The 22,486-nt window shown below is 38.2% G+C and overlaps 2 protein-coding genes across 2 annotated transcripts in view; one reads left to right on the top strand and one right to left on the bottom strand.

Annotated features, from left to right (window-relative positions):
- The first annotated feature begins 610 nt into the window (after positions 1-610).
- On the top strand, positions 611-22,330 carry fam185a (family with sequence similarity 185 member A). Its single transcript, XM_088923224.1, has 8 exons — positions 611-1,170; positions 4,816-4,925; positions 6,439-6,531; positions 12,970-13,108; positions 17,675-17,716; positions 18,967-19,062; positions 19,239-19,373; positions 20,476-22,330. The coding sequence occupies exons 1-8, from the start codon at positions 723-725 to the stop codon at positions 20,589-20,591; spliced, it is 1,179 nt and encodes a 392-aa protein (XP_088779350.1). The 5' UTR covers positions 611-722; the 3' UTR covers positions 20,592-22,330.
- The window catches only part of fbxl13 (F-box and leucine-rich repeat protein 13), a 70,647-nt gene continuing 69,833 nt past the window's right edge, over positions 21,673-22,486 (bottom strand). The window contains exon 21 of the mRNA XM_088923225.1: positions 21,673-21,928. Coding sequence (XP_088779351.1) covers positions 21,739-21,928 — 190 coding nt within the window. The 3' untranslated portion in view covers positions 21,673-21,738. The remainder of the gene's footprint in view (positions 21,929-22,486) is intronic.

Raw genomic sequence — 22,486 nt, 5'->3', positions numbered from 1 at the left:
AAAGAAATCTCTTACTACTCCAGAACCCTAACCTGAAGGCCAAGGAGGTGCCACTTGTTGCTGATCTGGCATTTCTATGCCAATGTTGTAAAATAATGTTTTTTTTTTCTCTGTGTTTTTTCTCTTGTACCTGTTTTTGATCCTCTGGTTGTAGTTGTATTTGTAAATTCTTTATACGTTTAATAAAAATAAAAAATATATATTAAAAAATGTTATAAAATATTGGCAGCCTGTATTATTGTTTCTTTATCTAAAAAGACGTGGGGCGAAGAGGGACATTACTTGTTGTCCTGTCAGGGAAATTATGTAGTAGCTTTACCGAAAAACCTTAGTCTGTCAGTATGTCGACAAAGAGACGAGACTGCAAATGTATTTGTAAGGCGATATGGTAATTGTAGTCATTCTGTACCAACACGGTAATTGTTGTATCCAAAATTAAGTATCACATTTATCACTCTGAAAATGAAATATATTATTTTTTTCAAAATAATCAAACATAACTATTTTATCAATCTTATTGTTACAAATCAGTTTTTTTCAAGTTTTGTTCAAGCAGACGTTGTTAATATTTTTAACATGCTTAAAACTCCAAATCCCAGAAGCACTCTCTGTCCATGTCCGGGGAGGTCTGTGTGACGCTTTTCAATGTTTTGGAAAAAACTCGTGGTGTGCATGTTTTGCTCTAAATTGCTTTTATTCTTTTATAGATTGAAGAAGCAGACATGATTGTTTCATATTTTGTATCCCAGAAATTTTTCCGTGGACTGTACCAGGAAATTGCGCGATGGAAAGCTCTCACAAACTATAAAACAAATATTTTTTCGAACGCGTTTTTCTTGTACGCGTTCAGAGGACTGTCAACAACAACTTGTTTTCATAGTCCCGCCCGTGAGTTGAACAAGCCTCTGAAACAGTGGACTCTGATAGTCAACCCCTTCAGCACTGTGAGAGTCCAGTTGCCCTGCAATGTGTCTGTACGACCTCTGGACCTCCACGCTTTCCCGGAGGCAGACAGGGCTTTCATAACTGTTCATGGCACCAGCGCAGATCAAGGACTAAAGCTAGACAACTTTCATGTCAAGTACTACGAACAGAAAAGGGAATTGTTGATTTTGTCAGAAAAGGTCAATAGTAACGTGTCTGTGGAAGTGACTGCTCCAATAAAAAGTGGTGAGTATGTATATAAGTACGCTTTAATAAAAAGGATAACAAATGAAGGACTTCCGTTTTATATATGGTTTCAAGACAGGTTGCCAAATGAGAGGAAACGACTGGGTCCATCTTTCTCGATAATTGCTCTGTAGCAGGGCTGTCCAGCAGTTGTTATAGATCTCCTTAGTCTCCAGTTTCCCAAAAACGATTGGATTCAACCTGTCCTATTAAGAAAATAATGAGGTCAGTAATTAAGGGCTTGAAAATCTGAAACTTCTTCAGGACTGGTTTTGTGCACTTCAGATCTGTAATTTCCTCGTTCAGTGTTCTCCTTTTGTGAAGTAGCATAATTATTCAGCCTGTGGTTATGGTGTCCTTTAACATTACATAACATATCCAAGCTAAGAGGCCATGGATAATGCCCCTCATTTCCTTCTGTATGACTAGTGAAGTGCTGTTAATTTTTTAGTTTTAAGCTGCCCTAGCCCTAAAACCTCAGTGTCAGTTCTACTAAAATCACTCAATACTAGTGGCACTCCTTATAGCACTGACAGGTTACAGATGTATTCTTATTATATCCACTTCTGCTCTTTGTCTGTTATTTTGTAAAACATTTACTTCCACCTTAATAGTTTTTACTGTTGTATTGCAGAACAATTATTGTCTATTCCTTTCGGCCTGTCTTGGCAAACAAGGATATCTGTTTTCGTGGTGCTTGCTGTTCTGTATGCTCTACCTTTGAATTTTCGGAATCGGTCGGGAGATTTCCCCATTAAATCATTAAGTCCAAGTTTTTCTAGACTTAAGCTGACTTGTTTTGGGGATTCATTTGTTTCTAACCTTTATTATCGTGTTTCAAATAGGGCGATCCTTCTTCCGTTGATACAGTTCATCACTCGTTGATCACAGTCTCTCAGTAGTCCTATCACATCTGTTCCCTTCATCAATGTCCATTTGTTTTAATAATAATTCATAATAATAATTCCTTACGCTTATATAGCGCTTTTCTGGACACTCCACTCAAAGCGCTTTACAGGTAATGGGGACTCCCCTCCACCACCACCAATGCGCAGCATCCACCTGGATGATGCAACAGCAGCCATAGTGCGCCAGAACGCTCACCACACATCAGCTATCAGTGGGGAGAACAGAGTGATGAAGCCACTTCATAGATGGGGATTATTAGGAGGCCATGATTGGTAAGGGCCAATGGGAAATTTGGCCAGGATGCCTGGGTTACACCCCTCCTGTTTTCAAGAGACACCCTGGGATTTTTAATGACCACAGAGAGTCAGGACCTTGGTTTTACATCTCAGCCAAAGGATGACATCTTTTTACAGTACAGTCACTACACTGGAGCATTGGGACCCACATACACTGCAAGGTAAACATCCCCTGCTGGCCCCACTAACACTTATTCCAGCTGTAACTTTAGTATTCTCAGGACGTCTTCCATCCAGGTACTGACCAGGTTCACACCTGCCTAGCTTCAGTAGCCTGCTGGTTTTAAATTGTGAACTGGTAGCTACTTGCAGCAGCTCTGATGGGCAGTGGACCTATTTACTCACATCATTTGGTAAAACATTACAGTAAAACATTGCCTTCCCATTTTACCTTGAGGATATTGTGAAAGCAGTTCCCTACAAATACAAATTTGTACTGTATATACTTAAATAGCTTTTTTTACACCAATAGCCAGTTATATATTAACCTGGCAGTTGTAAGCTTGCTTTGGACTGATTGCAGGGCAGCAGTGTTCTTTTTGAAACCTGGCAATGACAAATTGCACATGGTATTTTGTAGCACTTTGTTTTGAAGGAATTTAGAGTCAGGCCCAAGCCTGTGCATAGCATGGATACCATCTTACCCCCTTCCCTATCATGTACAGTACTTTCGACAAGACTTAGCAGATCAACAATCTGAAAGGCAATAATAAGGGGGATAAGGTTAAGCAGATATACGTTTTAAAGTAATATATAAAGAAACAAAACAATTAAAACCTGTCAGGGAATTATAAAGCTGTTGTCTGAGCTGCCCACAAGATTAATGGAGTTGCTGGGCAGCAGTGCCAACACAACATTGCCTTCAGAGATCCCAGACTGATTCATTGAATATAAAGGCCAGGACATTTCCTGCTGATTTGTTGGCTGTTAGCTGTGTGTTAGAAGTGTCCAGGCTCCAGAATGGTTTGCAGATCTCTTTACACCCCACAGTCTGACACCTACAGAAACCACGGTGACAGGCATTAACAGTGAATTGCTGCTTACTTTTTTGGGCTCATTTTAATGCAGACATTGCTCACCTTCAAAAATAAAAACCATGTTTTCCAAAATAAAACTAACCGTTAATATTTCACCTTCAATATTTGCCCTCCTGTCACCCATTGCACACACTGCAGATAGTATACAGAGGGAGGTCAGGAAAGGCAGGATCTGATCCTCTAGCTGGGGGCAGGTGATATTTAGTATAGCACTGCTGCAGTTAAAAATAAGTTTTAATTCAGAACTGCAATCAGGTTAGTGAATAAACAGGTTCTAAGGAGGTGATAGAAGGTAGCTAGAGATGATTTCAGCACTTGGAGGCAAGGGTATGGAGGAAAGACGCAATCACACCCAACACAGAGGACAGGATTGGCCAGCGATAGGTATACAGTATAGACATTGAAGAGTCTGGAGAGCTGGAGCTGCAGGTTCTGAGGTAAAGAGGTGAAATTAGCATGAGCAGGAGAGGTCTGGATAGGGCTGCTATTGCAAGGAAACCAGCTGAGAGATTCAGGAGTCCAGTTTGGAAAGCACAGGGCCTTGACTGACATTGCAGTAGAGCAGGTTTTACAGACTCATTACATACTGTAGCTCTTAGTCCAAAAGAAAGAATTGCTCTTTCTGAAGACGCATATCTAGTAGTTTCTGAGGTTTTATGTAGTTTAATCTTTAAAAATTACAATGAAAGTTTAAGTACATAAAGCGTTATGGGAGTCCTTCGAAAGCTACCCAGGCACATTTTTTGGTATCCTGGATCCTTTCAAGGAATGATTAAATCCTAACAAACGAGCTACAGTAACTGGACCATATGGCTACTTCTTATTAGTAGTTTCTCCACGGCCAAAACATTGTGTTTTCTTTCTTCTCTTTTCCGCATGGAATAAAACTATTACTTGTATTTAAATTATAGTTTTACAACTAAATGGTGCTCACTTTTTCATTGTCCTCTGTGGCTGCACTTTGGTTTTTGGATGAATGATATTCTTGATACTGCGTTGAACTAAAATAGAAATGAATTATTGGATATATGAAATCGGTAAATGCTGCTGCATTTCTCAGGCAGAACAAACAAAGGAAAAAAACATTCAGAAATATCTCGCTCAATCTCTAATAAACATTCTGTAAATATGCTCCTTTCTGTAATGTGAGGAGGTGGAGTGTTCAGGCAGAGACTGCAGTGTCCAGGGAACCGTGTGCTAACAGCAGAGGGCAAATCCTGCAGTACTGCAAAATCACGGATCTGTGTTTCTCTCCCAGGGATTAAGCTTCACATGGATCCGCAACATACTGTAGTAACGATGAAAACTGTGTTATCAATTCCATTGTTCTGCTCATTGATTTTTTTGTGAAATAAATTTGATGGCTTTATTTCATGACGTGTGCATTTTCTGTTTCTACTTAGATCTGCATATTACAACATTTGGAGCAGGAAATGTGAAGATTCAGAAGATGGAGTGTGACAACTGCAGAGTATTAACAGAGAGGGGAAACAGCCTCCTGCAGTCAATTAAGGTAATGCAGCGCAAAAGCCTGTGTCAGCAGAACAACTGCTGTTTGCTGTAAAGGTTCAGTTTGCCTCCTCGTTTTCTTTTTATGCCCTGAAATCTTCACAAGTCATTCTGGATGACCTGGCCTGACCCAGACCCTGACCCCGATTTTGACCTTGACCTGACTACACAGTGGGTTTTTTTTTTCCAAAACCGCCAGATCTCAAACTGGCTACTTCAAAGAAACTGGTGGGAATAATCCTAAAGTACTTCACAGACTCATTACAGAATTACCTAATAATGAGATATGATTCTACCAGCTTTAGCACTGAGTGGTTGATAGTAAACCTTGACTCCAGCAGACACTTTTTTTAAACCATGGTTTTCGAAAGAATCAAGGGCCTGCTCTTGTAACTGATTCCCTATGTTTATATATTGAAAGATTCATGGCACATGTTCTATAAACACTTTCAGAGAGACATAGCCAATGACCAGAATCTGGCTTAGAACTGTCTTATTTAGTCCCCAATGAGCCATACTTAGTACTGATGAAGGAGATGTACTGTACATGCGTCTCAGTTACAGTACAGTCACATTAAACTTTCTGGAATCCCTTTAGTTTGTTAGAGTGGCAGAATTGTAAGATTTTATTCCAACTCTCGCACAATGGACGTTGAAAACAGGTATATAAATCCTGTTAATACTCCTGAGTGTCTGACATCAGTTTTGAAGAGTCTGTACTGTATGTGTTCAGGTTAATATTGCTCATTGAGCTGTTATCTCCTCTCTGCACCACTAGGGGCCTTCATTGGATAAAAAAAAAAACTTACTGCAGGCTTCAAAAGTGGTAGAAAATCTTCTACAGCATGTTTGTTTTGTAAACCTCAACACTATCTCCCTATTGGAATTGTTTTACTGTTTGCAGAAGAATACATATTTCACACCAAAACCCTGAAAAAGATGCCAGTGTCGTGTTTAAGAAGAATGATAACGGTTCATTTTAGCCTCATTGAGTCATTGAGTACATTTGTTGTGACTCATTTTAACCTTAGAGGGCTTGAATTTATTATTAATTAAACACCATTAGAGTCATTTTTTGTTCCAATCAGCCTTGCTCTGCAGGTTTAATGAAATGTAACTTCGTAGTCAAGGAAACACAGGGGGTAAATGTGAACACATTCCATTGCCTGTGAACATAAAGTAAATTCTCTGGTTTACTAGAAGCAAGTAACCCTCCTACATCAGCATGTCCTGACAAGTAAATTCATTTGAAACTTAGTGTTTTTCTTGCAAGCAGCCAGACTGCTAAGAAGGTATAACTTTAACAGTTTTATACCACACAATTTATGAGGCAATTATAAATCATTTTATTTTTCTCAGGCTAACCACTTTACTGATAAATAAATACTCTGTCTTTGGCAACAAATTATTCTTGTATTCAAAAAAACGAACTAATATGAACCAGTAATTAATGGCTTGATCGGATGGATATTAATAACGTCCTAGTCCATCTTCATATTTTTTGTTACTTTTTGTAGGGTCACAACGTGTTTGTGCAGTCGAAAGGAGGAAACGTTATCTGCTTAGGGACCATCCATGGGAACGTGGACATCACCACATCAGGAAAAAGTGTAAGGTTGTGCTCCTGTGCTTGTTAGATGGATAGTTTAGAATTTGATATTGCTATACGAGAGACATGTTGTGTGACCTTCAAATCATGTATATTGGGATGAGAATGTCAGTGTGAATGAGGCACCTGCGAGAAGAGTTCTAGTGTGAAGAAAATTGTAAGGCCAGTCGCTAGAAAACAAAGACGTCTTGTGGTGTGAGTGGAAGATACACACTTGAGTCAGATGGCATTTATATGTAAAATGAAAAATTGATGTGATGACCTTGGTATTTAAAAATTAAAATTCCAGAAAATATGGTGCATTTATTATTATTATTATTAATAATAATAATAATAATAATAATAATGATAATAATAATATTTATCTATTTTCTAACTGCCTCTTCCAATTCAGATTAGCAGGGAAACTGGAACTTATCGCAGCACCAACGGGCGCAAGTCAGGGTACACCCTGGTCAGGACGCCAGGCCATTAGAGGGCACACACAGACACAAACACACTCGCACCAGGGCTAATTTTCCCAGAAGCCAATTAACTACCAAAATGTCTTTGGGCTGCAGGAGGAAACCGCCGCACCTGGTGCGGTACTCAAACACAAGGAGAACATACAAACTCCATTGAGATAGCACCCAAGGTCTCTGAGAGGTAGCAATGCCTGCTGTCTTTCCTCTGACCTGCCCTGAGAGCATTTTAAACAGACGCCTGTTATATGTGACATTTCAGAAATAACTGAAAGGCAGAGATAATAATATCAGGAAAAGCCACTATGCCATGAGTGTAAGATTTTCTGTACAGTAGTTCCAATATGGAGGCAGAAGTCACTCATATTACCTGTGGTAGTAACATAGGGTGACCCTGGCTGTACTCAGGTTATAGATGGGTACTGTCGGGGATCACCTTGTGAATGTTTTCTTCATTGTTCTCTGGAAAATTTCAACCCTTCCCTTTCAACCCTCATCTTTACAATTTGTACCTAAACAATTGATCCATTAATGGTTATACCAACTGATTATACCAATACTACTCCACCTTATCCAGGTGATGTGTTTGTAGGAGGTGTACAATGGGAAGAGAATAAATGCTAACCTTCTGATATATTCAGTTTCTTAGCAGTCTTAAGTCGTAGTGATTTTACCAGTTGGTGCCAGGGGTGTGGAGCAGTGGTTATTGTTCTGGACCTATTACTGGAGGATTGTGGTTTAAATCCTAGGTGACACAGTGCTGTTGTATGATTCTGAAAGGTACCAGAGCTGTTCCACTAAACTACCCAGTGGGTATTGATGGGCACGAATGTGGCTAAAATCATCTTCCAAATACATTTATACCAATGTTTGTGAAGCAATTCTGATGCACAGAATAATTTAATAATTTAATGATAAAATACAGCACAAGCAGTCAGTGTTGGGAAAGCTACTTTGAAAACATGGCTAACTAAATCTACAAGCTATTCCTAAACATTTTGCATTTGCAAAAAGGCATTTAAAAGTGCCTTTGAAGCTGCTTTTAAAATGTTAAGTGAAGCAAGAGATAACGAAGGTATTCTTTAAATAGTTAACTGCACATGGCTATCAAGATGTATTACTTAGTAACAGAAACTTATGCTGATGCAAATGAAAATATTTCAAAATGGCATTATGAGAAATGTCTTAGTTTGGGACGACGATTACACTTGCCAACATTGAAGAGATGGCTGGCAGGCTAGCCTGTGCTGAACTTGAGCAACACCTACTTCAACATTGGCAAGGACCTGTGTGCTTTAAAAAGCGTTTTCTTGCTGGATTACAAAAATCTATCAACTTCTTTGCTTATTTCGCCCTTCTGATTCTTAATGTTTGGACCATGTCCAGGAAATCTTTCATCATTCTCACTAAAAATCCCAGTTGCACTGTGCATTCCTTCTGCAAAGGTCTGCAGCTTAGCTTTCTATTCCAAGTTAAGGTTTACATCTTATCTAACAGCAAACAGCTTAAACTTGTTAAAATCAGTTTTTTGTAACACAGCATTTCAATCCTTTGTGAGAACGAGAGAACTGAGGAGCCTTCCAACTAAAGGAGACTTCTTCAGCATTACATGCAGTTATTACTATATTAGTGCTGCTGCAAATTAACAGCCTAAGGTTTGCATCTGGGTGGTTAGTGCTTAGCATTGCTGCCTCACAGTGCCTGGGGCCCTGGGATTAGTTCTGGACCTGTGGTGCCTTCTGTGTGAAGTTCGTATATTCTCCCTCTGGTTTCTTCCCACAATCAAAAGACATACGGGTAGGTTAATTGGCTTCTGGGAAAACTGGCCCCGATTTGAGTGTGTGTCTGTGTGCGTCCGGCGATGGACTGGTGTCCTGCCTTGGGCCCATTGCTGGGCAGGTAAGGCACCAGCATCTACACGACCCTGAATTGGATATATTGCAGTTAGAAAATGGATGGATGTTTTACATCTGGAATGTGTTGTCTTTGGAAGGATCATCTTTAATGTACCGTTCACACACTGTGCTGCAGATTTCAACAACCCATTTTTCACTATTCGTAAATCCCGGGATTATTAGGGAGCATGGTTTGGATTTGCTGAAAACGGGCATACATTATGTATTAGTCAGCTGAAGCACATCTTTCCTGCAAGCAGTTATGAAAGATATTTATGGAAAGGGAGGTCCAAAATGTGTGATCAAGGCTGTTGTGGGTAGTTGAACTCCATGTATATTCCAGTCAGTAACAAGTTTGTTTGAACGACTACGTCAGGCAGCGTTTTTTCTTTAAAAAAAGTGTCCTTGCGGTTTTGGTATAGAAAACGTTTTTGCAGGCACTGAGGTGTTGGAATATAGCCCATTGGAAAATAACCCACTGAGACATAGCTTACTGGAAAATAGCCTACTAAGAAAAAATATTTAATTTATATTTAATCTTTAAGTTGTTAAGTAGGTACTTGCATTAATAATGTTGCCTTAACTCCAACATGTGTTGGGCTGGTGTGTCACGTAATTACCTGAATCCTGTCTATTGTTTAAAAGTGTTCATTATCTTTTCCTCTTTCATAACAGATATGAAAAATAAAGAGACAGAAAAAAACAAACAGGAAAAAAAGAAAAATGGGGGCTCAGCTCAAATACACAGGGGTTTCTTTTATGGATATGGAATACTGTACATGACCTCATGAGGCAGGCATACTGTACACATCATTATTACATTGATATTACAAACTATTAAGTTTTGTAAATCATCTTGTCAGTATGGAAAAGAGGTCTGGACCAATGTATGCCAAGAAACCCACACTTTATAAAAGACGAAGTTTTGAATATAATGGACAAGTTAAGTGAGCTAAAGGAACATACTCCAGTATAATCCTATGCCGATTTACTGTAGCAGGCATTTAATCCGAGATCCACAGCAAAAGGATATTTTTTCTTGCACATTGTAGAGTCTTTTTTTAGTGTTATCAGTTATATGGCTACTTGGAAGGCCAAATAAGAGACACTGGGTCCATTCCTACCTCAGTTCCAAAAAGTTTCTGAATTTCCTGGGAGACATCACACCAGTACTTTTACAACCTGATGCAGCACTATTGGCAATGAGTTAGACTGTCTATGTTCTTTTGGTACATAGGACACAGTGGAGAAAAACCTGTTGTGCTTTTGTTTCAATGACTGGGAGATACAGTATATGTAATCTGTGTATTTTCTTAAGTTGAATAGCTTTTGTCTGGGTTAATATTAGAGTAGTCCTTCAGTATCTCATAAAAAACACTAATGGAGTGTCTCCCTTTTGTGAGAAAAACCTGTTTCTCAACAGATGAGAAATGAAAATGTGTGAGTAGATTAGATAAGTCCCTTATCTGCATAGTGGAAATGTATTTTAGGATATTATATTTCTCATTAATTGATTAAAGGACGTAAGTGTGGACCCATCAAACAATCACAAAGATTAACAATCGCTCTTGACAGTCACAGTGTAAAACCAGAATCCATAATGCCTGATAAGAAGTCAGGGTTGTCAGTAATTGGAGAAAATGTAGAAGCTTACTTTGATCTCCTCTCAGTGCACCAACAAGCTCTTGCCTGTAGTGGTCTCATTGCATTTTCTCAATGCTTTCTGATTGATTTTAAATTCTTAGGGAGCAACACATTTTAAAGGACATTGTGATTGGAGGGAGGATGTTCATTTTTAAAAGTGAAATACGGCCCTGCCAGGATTTGGGGAGTGTGATCCACTGTGATCCACTCAAGGTCCTGCCTAATTCTGAGAGGGGAATGAAGTTAGCTTTAAATATCTGACTGAATCTGTGTGTGACAAATGTACTGAAGTAAGCAGATCCTGAAAGTGACCAAGTTGCAGGCTACTTAGTGATATACTTAATATCACAACTTAAAGATATCCTGACTTCTTAAAAACAGAGAATATCCTAAACAAAGACATTGGATTAATTAAATTGGGAATTGACACATCAGGTATTGACAGAAACAATAGAACACCATTTGCGTATACTGCAATATGATTTTATGCTGTTTCCCATTTATAACTAACTCAGATATGGTAGAGTCCCTTCTGATTCCTTCAGCTAGTGGGTGTATTGCTAATGCAAATAAGAGTACAGACAAACATACAAATGGACAGCCCTGTCTTGGACCTTTGTGGGTGCCAAAATGTTCAGACTATAATCCATTGGTAAGAACTGCTGCCAGTGGGTTGTGGTATAGGACCTCCACCCATTGACGGAAATTGACACCCAAACCAAATTGATGTAGAGCATAGAAAGGGTAAGGCAATTCAATAAGGTCAAATGCTTTCATTGTGTCCAGAGAGAGCAAAACTACCTGAATAACATTAAGAAGCCTGCAGACATTGTTAGATAACAATATTAGATTGTTAGACCCATTTGTTTTACTGCTTGAAAAGTTTCAAACCATTTAAGTTACATAAGATGGTTTTAAAAATGATCATTTATACAATACTGTAGCAGCCTTTTAAATAAGCCAGTTTGATCTTCCTTAATTATTAAGGGCAGGAGTCTCTCATGACGTGTTGCAAATATTTGTAACAGAAGCTTAAGACCTACATCTAAAAGTCTGTAAGAGGCACACATCTAGATACTTCCCCTTCTTAAGAATTAAGGAAATATTGTCCTTTCTCAATGATGATGGCAAAAGGTTATTTTCAAATGAATTATTAAACATACAGTATTTAGCAAGGGATCTCCCGTTATAGAGCTCACTGCTTGGCCCAGGTGGGCCAGGTGTCTTTCCAGCAGTACTAGGCACTTGTTTATGTCGATGAATTCCTTAGCCTTAGCAGGACAGTTGGACCTTAGTGCCCTTCAGAGAGGCTGGGTAGAGCTACTAGTAAACTGTGCCAAAATTCCTTAGGTGGGCCTTCAGCTTGTTTAATCTTCTGCGCCACTCAGTGCTGCAGCTTGAGAAGTCCTGGAAGATCATTACTTTCAGCCCTAGTACAGTAGAGGTCATTCATCGTTTGCCAGGATGAGCCTCAAAGCCACCATCGCTCTCTGATTGTCCACGTACAGTAGTTGTGTAATCTGATAACAACAGGTGGAGCTGCTGGCCTGAACCTGGCTTGGGGGCTGACATGCAGTGGGACCTCGGAGTCTTAATAGCACCTGATGTGGTTTCTGTGTTCCCTCGGTCTTCTCTCGGAGGCCGGCAACCCGTATACTGAATTCTTTCTTCTCCCCCTATTTTGCAGACTGTCTGTACGATCGGCCATTTCCCACACCTGTTTTTCCAGTGCTTGTAGCCGAGCCTCAGCCAAGTCGGCAGCTTCTTCCACAGCTGTGATCCTTTGCCTCTGCACACTTTTTGTAGCTTTCAAGTTTTTCTCCGTGGCTTTGAAGTGCTTGAGATATTTTTACAATTGAACAGCAGGCTGGCTAAGTGAGCTTTCAGCAGAGTCAAACTCATTCATTTTTTGTCTTCCTTTGCAGCGTACTGTCAGAGATTCTCATACAATATTCTTCAAGGCTCATATCAGCATACCTCACATAAGAAACTATCACACAGGGTACATTTTGGTAGATATTTATGAAAATATCAATAAAATGGTGTAGGGCTCTACAGGAATCCACTGTTCCCTAAGCTACTATCTTGGACCCCCCAAATTTTATTTATTTAAAAGATCACTTTGAATATTAGGAGATTACTGAATTGCAAGCAAAGTGCTTAATGTAAACAAATGAGAAAACTGAGACAGAAATGTTTTTTTTTCAACGTGAGCAACTATTAGAATGTTCATTTCCAATTTAGATTATTTATATTGATGAATGTTGCATAAACAGTCTCTTTAACTGTCCATTCAGTGCACTTTTTTGTTTTACATAAGATCATTTTAAAAATGATCATTTATACAACATTGTAGTTTTAATGTGATCCACATTTGCTTCCTACCCATAGTAATTCTCAGATAATCTAACCATTGTATTGGTCTTGCTTGTTTACTAGAGTGTGGAAATCGACAAAGTCCAAGGAAACAGTATGAACATTTCTACAGAACACGGACCACTGAAAGCCAAATATATTTATGCTCAGTCTACTTCTTTGCATTCTGTTTCTGCTAAAATTGAGCTGGGAAATGTGCATGGTAAGTGACAAACGACAACTTACATTACATATGGTGTAATGGGATGATTTCCTGTTTACTTGTTTTTCCAAGAAAACGCTTTGTTTTCATTTGAGATTAGATGTAGATTTTTAATTTTGTACATCAATTACAAAATTTACACTAAACACTTCAACAACAAATAGATACATACTGTACTGTATATTTACATATTATACTTTGAAGATGGACAAAAAGGAATTCAAAAGCAGAATTTGGGTGCTAAATGAGAAGAATGATGTATCTCATCTAACTATATTAAAAAAATTTTTTGCAAAATAGCAAATATCAATCCAAAGTGAGGAGGGTTTGCTGACAATTTTGCTTGTAGGCTCGGGAAATCAGTGTAACTTGAATTTCATCCAAAGTCTTTGACAGCCATTTTTGTCTTCCTGTTGCATGACGGGTTCTTAAAATATGTGTCTTATATGATGTATAGAGCAGTGGTTTTCAACCAGTGGGCCGCAGTGGTACTGCAGGGGGCCATCAAATCATTGTTGTAATTGTAAAAGAGTCATAAATATATAACATAATATATATAACATAAATAACATAAATATTTTATAGTTATTATGGCTTAGCATTCTGCGTGACCGACGTGACCACCATTTAGCGCTATTATATGTGACATGACACGAAAGCTAATGCAGAATGTAGTATAACTGCCTAATCACCCTTCATATCAGGTATAAGTGGTTTGCATTTGGTTCTGTTACAAGGAAAGACACAGAGGAAGGTCCATCTGCAAGCAATGAAACCGCTTCAGTGTCTCATACTGATAATATAAAATCCAAACCCAAACTAAAAAAGAGAAAATATAGCAGTGAGTACCTGGCTCTGGGCTTTACCTGTGTGGGAACTGACAACGAGCCACTGCGTGTTGTGTGTTCCGAAGTGTTATTCTCCAAATTCTTCAAGGTAAAGCAGTGACGATTTTTCACGTCCAAAGTAAAATAGAAGCCACAATAATGAAACTGGAAATGTGGGCCAAACGTATCAACCAGTCAAAGTGAGATTTTCTAACAAAAGAACAAAAGCAGCTACCAGCCTCTGTCACAAAGTTAATTACAGAGCAGCTGCGAAGTTTGAGGACCCAACTGCGCGACTGATGTTCGGTTCAGCTGGATTGAAAATCCTTTTGTAAACCTATGCGAAGTGGCCCTCACAAGTTTGAGCACAAAGGAGCAAGACAGCCTTGTGGACCTCTGCTGTGACAGTGCTTTAAAACTGATTTTTTCACAGAAATTCTCAACAAATTTTTGGCTTCATGTTACTTCAGAGTATCCTAATCGTTCAGAGAAAGCAGTGAGATTTATGATGCCATTTCCGACAATATATTTTCTGCGCTGGTGGCACTAAAGACCAAACACAGGAGTAAGCTTCATGTTGAGTCAGACCTCCGCTTGCAGCTTTCCCCTCTCCAGCATTTGGTATCTGTCAGACAGCACCAGCCCTCTCACTAAGTGACAGAAAGAAGGTGCGCGTGTTTACTGCCAGGTTAGCTATAGGCTATTATTGAGTGACTGTGCATTCATGTGTCCATTGGAAAATCTGCGTGTTGAATATAATGTAATGGATGGGGAGTTAACATCTACTTCTGTTTTATAATTGTTCTGATAGTTATTGTGCATATTTTTGTTTCTCAACATCTTCATAAGTTCATTGGCACAGAAGGCTACCCCGCACGTCTGGAAAAATTTTTAGTTAGTTTTGATTCTGCCCGTTCAGTTTTGTTTCTGACAAGTTAAGTGCGCGAGATGTGATCATAAAGAAAGAGATGTACTGGTGCCTTAGTTTTTACAATTTATTTGTATTTATTTTCTTCACTTTTTGTGAGATGCTGACGGGACTCCTTCTGTAATCAATAAAGGGTCTTTGTAAAGCCATGTTTGTAGCTTGTATATGCGTATTTTCTCTGATTACTGGTGTCGATTAGGATGCTGCTGAGGTATAGCGCTAGCCCGTTTCAAAACGGTGAGGATGGCCTGGTCCTTGTATGGGCCGCGGAAGTTTTCATGGCTGGTCACGCGGGCCGCGACCTGTAATAGGTTGGAAACATCTGGTATAGAGTATGTAATGGGTGGATTCATGATTGTATGGCTTTACAAAATATAATGCAAAGGCTTACATCGTATGATGTTTAAAGTAGAAATATAGAAAGTAGGCCGTGGCAAGCTGGTTTTTGACGTTTATCAGTTAACCTGCCACGACAGTCAGTTAAGGCCTCTCTTATTGTCAGTAGACACATTTGGTGTTACTTATATGATCGGGGAGGAGATAAGAATGCACAATCTCACATGGGTATGTTGGCAGATAAATGGCCTCTCAATGTAAGCTCAGGAGTTTGCAACCTACAGTGGCTGCTTTGTAGTGTTTTCTTGTATTATCTATAAGATGTCTATACCAGAGCCTCCTGCACCATCTACTTTTGTCTATTGTGGGCTGTCCCTTGACCCTCCTTGTTTTAAGAGCAGAGTTTGTCACAGAGGCACAAGATGTGTGGACATTGTTCTGAAACTGAATTATACAGGGTGAATTTCTAGAAAAGTGCAGGAAGAATCTTTTTTCAATTTTCCATCCAATATATAGCAACAATTGTTTGCGCTGAAGGGTAAAGTTTTAAACAATGGAGACGTGTTACCCCAAAATTATCGTTTGCAACTGGAAGGCAAGGGAAATGACTTAAAGATGTGTAGATTCTGAAAAAAAGACCTCAGAAGTTGATTTGATGAATGTAAAATTGAAGGAGAAACCCCAAAGTGGGAAAACAGTAAACAGTAATTGCCCTGCACAGGACACCATGTCTGTAGAGGGGAATGGAAATAATTAAGAATGATTCAGTGTCTGCTTCCCAGAGCCAGAACGGAGTGCTTCTGGGGGAACAAAAACACTGTAAATATATATAGCTCAAAATCACAATCAAAAGAAAACACAAACCAAACCACCGAATGGCTCCAGCCCAGAAGCTTGCTCCCTCTCATTTCAATACACCCACAGGAGTCTGTGGAATGGTACTGTTTCCACAGGGCTAGTGTGAGTTTGTGTTCAGAAGAACAAGTAAAACGAATTGTAGAGTGTCTTCCTTTTTAGGAAGCTGTATTAAGTTCCTGTTTTTCAGTGCTCATGCAGCTAGTGTGTTAATTATCCTTTTTAGTGCAAGTCGGTATTTACTATAGTTAATTAAAATGTTACCCTTAAAATACCCTTTCGTCATATATGCGAAAATGATTAAGTTAAAAAAAATAATTAAAAGACCCTCCAGAAACTTCATGTTCAGCAAGTTTGAAGGACATAAGGAAATTGCAGAAATATACTACATTGAGCACGTCCGTTTGGAGCAGTAAGAGCATTACAGGGGCAGTTAGCAAGACAGTAAAGATAGCATCATGTACTTTTGGGTGACCTAGAGCAATCTCCAAGAGCAACCTGTCCATCTGTCCAAAACCAAAACCAGTTTGTTAAAGCTCTTTAGCATCTTCTCTGTGTTTATGAAACATCTACACTCACATCAAAGAATATTCAAAAGCTACAATCGGTACACCTACTATGGAGCTGAACTAGAACATGTAAATAGAGGAAGAGGAGTCAATGGGTGTCAGTTGACAGGGATCATGGACATCAGAGGAAGAGTAAAAGAAAGTCAGATGGGTGTGAACAACGCAACAAGACTAAAAGACAAAAACCACAAAGGCAAGGACTCCTCTTCCAGTTGAATCAAAGAAATCCTAACACCAGCCTGTGCCTCAAGGAGCAGAACAGCTAGGGATTTGGAGAAGATGGCAAAGTTGGAAAGGGCTTCATCCCCCAGTGGATAGATGGAATTAATTCGGTAGTAAAGTGATTTCTCACTAGCCCACCTGATTTGCTGTTTTACTGTATGTCACCAATCCACTGTTGTAACAAAAGCATGGGGTGTGCCAACCTAAATACAAAAGCAAATGGAAAAACACAAGCTTTCAAACACTCTGCCAGTCACCTGACTGGACTTCATAAACAGTGGTAGGCTTCCTCTGCCTGTGGCGGTATCACTGGAGGACAGAAGCCTCCAATTTGCCACAGGCCCATCAGCCCCCGCAGATCCTGCCAGTCAGATCTCCTGTTTTGTGTGCAAACAGCACAGCCACAGCGGCCAGGCCCACCTGACACACCGCCCAGTGGTGGCTTTAGATATACAGTAGGGTCCGGATCCTTTACAGTTTTAATTTTCAGCTGCTTTTAAAACATTTATTTCTTGTTTCTTCCAAATGGCCAGTGGAGCTTGAAGGAAATTGATCAGAATACTAGGCCTTTTAGTGATGTCTCTTTGTAGCAACAACCTTGTTTTCAACTTGGATAAATTTGCATATTGAGAAATCATTCCCATTGTGCCTTGCAGCACCTTTTGAAGTGTCATGGAAATTTGTTTACCCTTTCCCAGTATGAGAATTTTAATAGCACAAGAATAGCAATACAACTTATAAAAGAATTAAGATTTCTAAATGTTTAATATTTTTCATATGTGTCATGTACTGTATGTGACACTTAAGGTTTTTTGTGATCTTTTAACAGGTAATGCAACTGTGCAGAGTGAAACAGGAAATATTGTTATAGGTATGTTGACTCTAAATACAACACTGTTTCCAACAAATATTTTTTTAAATATTTTATGAAACTATTCCAAACGAAATTCAGTGATTTTCTGTTCCAGTAAGAAATTGTCTATCAATATACTGTATATGTATATGTTGGCATTGTTTCATATAAAAAATATATAACTGTTAAGATAGTATCATTTTATCTCAAACTGGGGATTTGCTTGTTTTTGTTTCCTAGTTTTGCTTTGGACATACTGTGGCCATTTATATAAGGCTACATCTTTTGAGACATAGAAATTATGTTGAAACCAAAATTACAGATTTGAACGCACAACAGCAATCTTGGAGTAACATACTAGTCAACATCTGGAAAGAGATCTGTTTCTGCAATTTTTCAACGAGTAGTTTGTTTGAATTTTCACAATCACAGTTTGAAGACTTCCATGAAAGCAACAGATAAGAGTGCAGGACAGTGTAATTAAAATAGTGTCATACTGTACATCCTGTATGCTATTATTATGTTTTGGAAGAAGTATCAAAAACTAAATAATACAACATTCTTTAGAATTATCCTTTTCTGTACAACATAAGGGATGCCACTAAACTTGACTCTTCTGCATGTTGCACAGTGTCTGAAGTTGTTTGTCTAAAGCTGCATTCATTCCTATATTGGATTGTTAAAATTGCTAACAGTTTTGCCAGTTCATTTCAGTCTAAATGGAATTAGACAAGATTGGTAGTTTAAAAGAAGAATTTAATAATAAGGCCATTGAAACTAAAGGCTATAATCCATTGATCTCATAGGTGTATGTTAAATGTTTTTTTTTTGGTCTTGTCCATATAAAATTAATTTCCAGAGTTGTTGTACTGTAGTTTGAAAAATGGTAATTTGATTTCTATTGTAAAGTTTATCAATGTCAACAAGTGCCTGTAGTTTGGAAGCAGAAGCAACCTTGCCCTTTCAGAAAGACAAAAACTGTGTCTATGACTTGCAGAAGCAACATATCTAATTACATAACTGTTTAGAAAAATACACTCTAATGTTTGCTCAGCTTTTGATCAGTCATACCGAGGTCTTGTCCTATAAAACATTTTTCTAGAAAGTAATAAATTGTCTTATTGTGGTGGGGAAGTGCAGCTGGCAATTTAACTTAGAATGCTATAGCATTTTCTGGATTCTTGATTTTCTTTGGCATTTAAATGATGAGGCTACTGTTTGACACACATGGTGTTCTTTTATGAACTACTTAACTTCCTGTTTTGCAGATGGGTCAGATGGTTATCTAAAGGCTTTCACACATCAAGGAGACATAGATGCTTACATTAGCCTCTTTGGAACTGCAGAGCTGCGTAGCCACGGAGGTAACACTGATCTTTATCCCTTGTTACAAAAAGTCAGTTCTTTTTTGGTCCTAAAGATTAGTGGCAAATTTGATTTTTCTACATCACTTCAGAATACTTTCATTCAACATTTTAAAAACGACACATTTAAAGCACATCCAATGTAGCACTTTTCTCTGTAATTTGTTGCCATTAAGGTGCTATCTCAGTCAGAGTCCCGGCCTCCATGAAGACTGAATTGCATTTATCAGGAGCTGCGGTTGAGGTGAGCCCTGAGATAGTCTTGCACGAAGCTGAACACAATTCCGCAGCTGACTACACAACTGTCACTGGTGAGTCACAGATCTTTATTTGTGTAATACATTTCTGGTTTATTTTGAAATGTTTTAGTGTTATAAATGCAAACCAAAGCCGAAATAAATCAAGATGATGATGATGGCTTGTTAAGAATTGTTTTTGAAGTATGTTTTGGAGGAAGAATGGCTCCACAGTAGTTCAGACAACAGCAAACAGGCATCACATGGGAATTTTTGATATTTTTAAAAATCATAATTTGCTGACTAGTTTTAATTACACATCACTGGAGAAATTATATCAGTTTCTTTGAAATATTATTTTAGTATGCAAAATGCACCCTCTCTCCATGTAACAATTATGTATGTACTGTACAAATGTATTCTGTGTGTTGTAAATCCTTGTGAAGACGCCTTGGTGTTCTGCTGATTGATTCCTAGTAGCCAAAGTAAACTCATGCAATTTACTGTTACAACTAAGCATTGTGCCAGTAAATTCCCAAAACTGCTACGTGATCTAAATAGGATACAGACCTCAACCCTGCAGTCCATTTGTGTATCTTTGCATACTACTGTAAAAACAAAAGAAAATTAGAGCATGACTGTTTGCCTTCTGTACTTCACAGTACTGTACAATACAGAATTCTGTCTATGTAAGATTGGGAGATACATTTAGTGCATAAGCCAAATCTGATTGTATTAGGAGTCGGTTCAAGGTAGTAAACAAATTGTTAATACGTTATGTTTCCAATATTTAATTTATATAGTCTATTTTCAATTAAGTGCATGATTTACATAACCAGTAAATTCTATAATTTAGCAGTTTACTTACAACTACAGATTATCAACACCTCCTCTCGTTTGTAACCTTTCTTATGCTCTTAATCGGTATGTTACGGTTGTAGGGTGGCTGGTGATCGTAATGAGGTTTGTCTGATGCACAGTTGTGTTGTTAGCTGTAGCTTTTGCCGAATGGAAGGTGATCCCCTGAAACTGAATACTACAGTTGACTGGTATTGTCAATTGTTAGTGCTGCTAAAGTTTTCTTCGGTAATCTCTAGGAAGCAGCAGGAAGCAATATGTGTTTAGAAATGTTTTTTAAGTTTTAAAATGATTACATTTCTTTTTTTATCTTTTGAAGGTCTTATGAACGGAAAAGCTGATGGAAAAAACTGGATAAAAGCCCAAGCTGTAAGGGGGGTTGTTAGCCTGAAGACTCAAAGCTGGTTTGAATCACTGAAGATTGGGAAAGCCTAGTGTTTCAATAGCACAAACTTATCTGTGATGAAAATTACTGTCAGTGGGAAACTAAAATATAGAAGGTATTTAGTGAAATGGTGGTTAATTATGTATGAATTGTAGCTTAGACATTTGCCCAGGGAGCAGACCATGACTACATCACCGCATTTACATATGTTTATTTTAAAATTAACTGAATATCATTTTATTGTACATTGTTAAATAAAACGTTGGTATTTGTTGTTCATAATGAACAATGTTTTCGAACTGTACTTCACCAGTAATTTCTGCATTTACATGTTCTTCTATACTGATCGAAGCCTAATTTTTTTAATAGCAGTTATGACCAAAAGTAATGATGCTGACAGCTGACTGTGCGCTCTCTTTTATTAGAAATGTGGTCTTTTTTCACTCAGTACTGTATGTACTTCCAGCAGTAGTTTTTCTTTAAGAAGAATATTATTTCTCACAGTTCGGTTTGACTAACGAGGATCAAAATGAATTTTTGAGTATATTCCAGCAATAAAGAGTTTGTATGCTAAGTGAAAAGAAAATTCATTATTGAAATAGCATAGTAAGCTATAAAATAAACTTTTCTCTTTCCAGTTTCAGCGTTGCTGAAAATGGATCTGTGGCTGCTGAAATTTACAGCTGTAAATAATATTGGTTCCAAGAAAATACATAGTGGAATTTGTGCTGCGTCATTGGACTTTTTGCACGGCACATTTTGCTTTGAAACACTGTTGAACAAAGTGTAATTACATTGGCAAAACTCCTAAAACTAATGCATTTCTGACTTAAATTTCTAAAAGTTTTTAATGAAAAGCAGCTGTTTTGTCTTTAAAATTCATTTGCATTATTGTTAATATTTTTTCTGAAGTCAGTAACTAATTTACAGGAAAAAGTTTTAACTAGTACTAAAACTTATTTTTACAGCATATGAATGCATGGATTTGTCTTGCATGTCTTTTTATAGGTTTTAATGTCAGTGTAGTGTCCATCCATAAAGCTGATTTGCTGGACCTAACATTAAAGAATGGACTTCCTGTAGAATTTGTACTACTGTACATCACTGAGAGTCACTGTGTGGTCTTTGATAATTTGTGAAAGACGATCCTTTTAATAGATTATCATCACAGAAAAATAAGAAAATGTTACCAAGTCCTCAGTTCTCAGTAAAAATAGATCTGTGGCCTGTTGGTTCCGCCTCCTCTTCCCATGGTTTTCCTGTCTTTTCTGGCTTGGTGGTGGAGTCCAAGAGTTCTCCCTGGCTGTTGTACCCAAACCACGAAGGGGGATCGTCGTCACTGTGCTGCCAAAGCCGGATTCGTGGCTTCATTTTCAGGGCTGCTTGTCTGAGGAACATGACAATGTCTTCTGAAACTCTAATAATTGCACTGTTTATAATTTAAACAATACAGTATACCCCAGATCTCTGTACGCAACCATTAAATGTTCACTCCAATTATATATCAAGGAGTATCACTGTGCAATTGGTCACTTTCAGCTTCTTACCTGTATAAAACACTGTATAACTCACTGTTCACTTAAGGTTGCAGAAGTACAGTTTCTATGTATTATTTATGCATTATTTTGTGAAGCGCATTAAAGGAAACAAGCATTACTGGCTGTTTACATGCAAAAATGAAAGATATGAAGAACTGTAGGCTAACTGTTGCATTTGTCACTTTGTTATTGAACAGTCTGAAAAAGAACCATTTAAATTGCAAATTGTGATTAAAAAGTGGAATCTGTGAACATGCTATTGTTAAGAGGATGTATGTGCTTTAGGTAGAGCTTGTTAAGGGTAGAGAAGGAGCATCAGATCAGTTTTTTAATCCATCCACTATCTGAAAGCCACTTGTTCCTGGTAAGGGTTGTAGTAACGTGTGAGCTATCCTGAAAGCACAGAG

The sequence above is a fragment of the Atractosteus spatula genome, chromosome 8, assembly GCF_055471065.1.
Source record: "Atractosteus spatula isolate fAtrSpa1 chromosome 8, fAtrSpa1.hap1, whole genome shotgun sequence".
NCBI classification, from domain to species: domain Eukaryota; kingdom Metazoa; phylum Chordata; class Actinopteri; order Semionotiformes; family Lepisosteidae; genus Atractosteus; species Atractosteus spatula.
Note: the sequence above shows the minus strand (reverse complement) of the source record. Positions and strands in the feature narration are given on the sequence as shown.

Coding starts and splice junctions, on each gene's coding strand:
- fam185a (XM_088923224.1), top strand. CDS start 723: ATGATTGTTTCATATTTTGTATCCCAGAAATTTTTCCGTGGACTGTAC. Junction 1,171..4,815: donor GACTGCTCCAATAAAAAGTG/GTGAGTATGTAT, acceptor GTTTCTACTTAG/ATCTGCATATTACAACATTT. Junction 19,374..20,475: donor TGACTACACAACTGTCACTG/GTGAGTCACAGA, acceptor TATCTTTTGAAG/GTCTTATGAACGGAAAAGCT.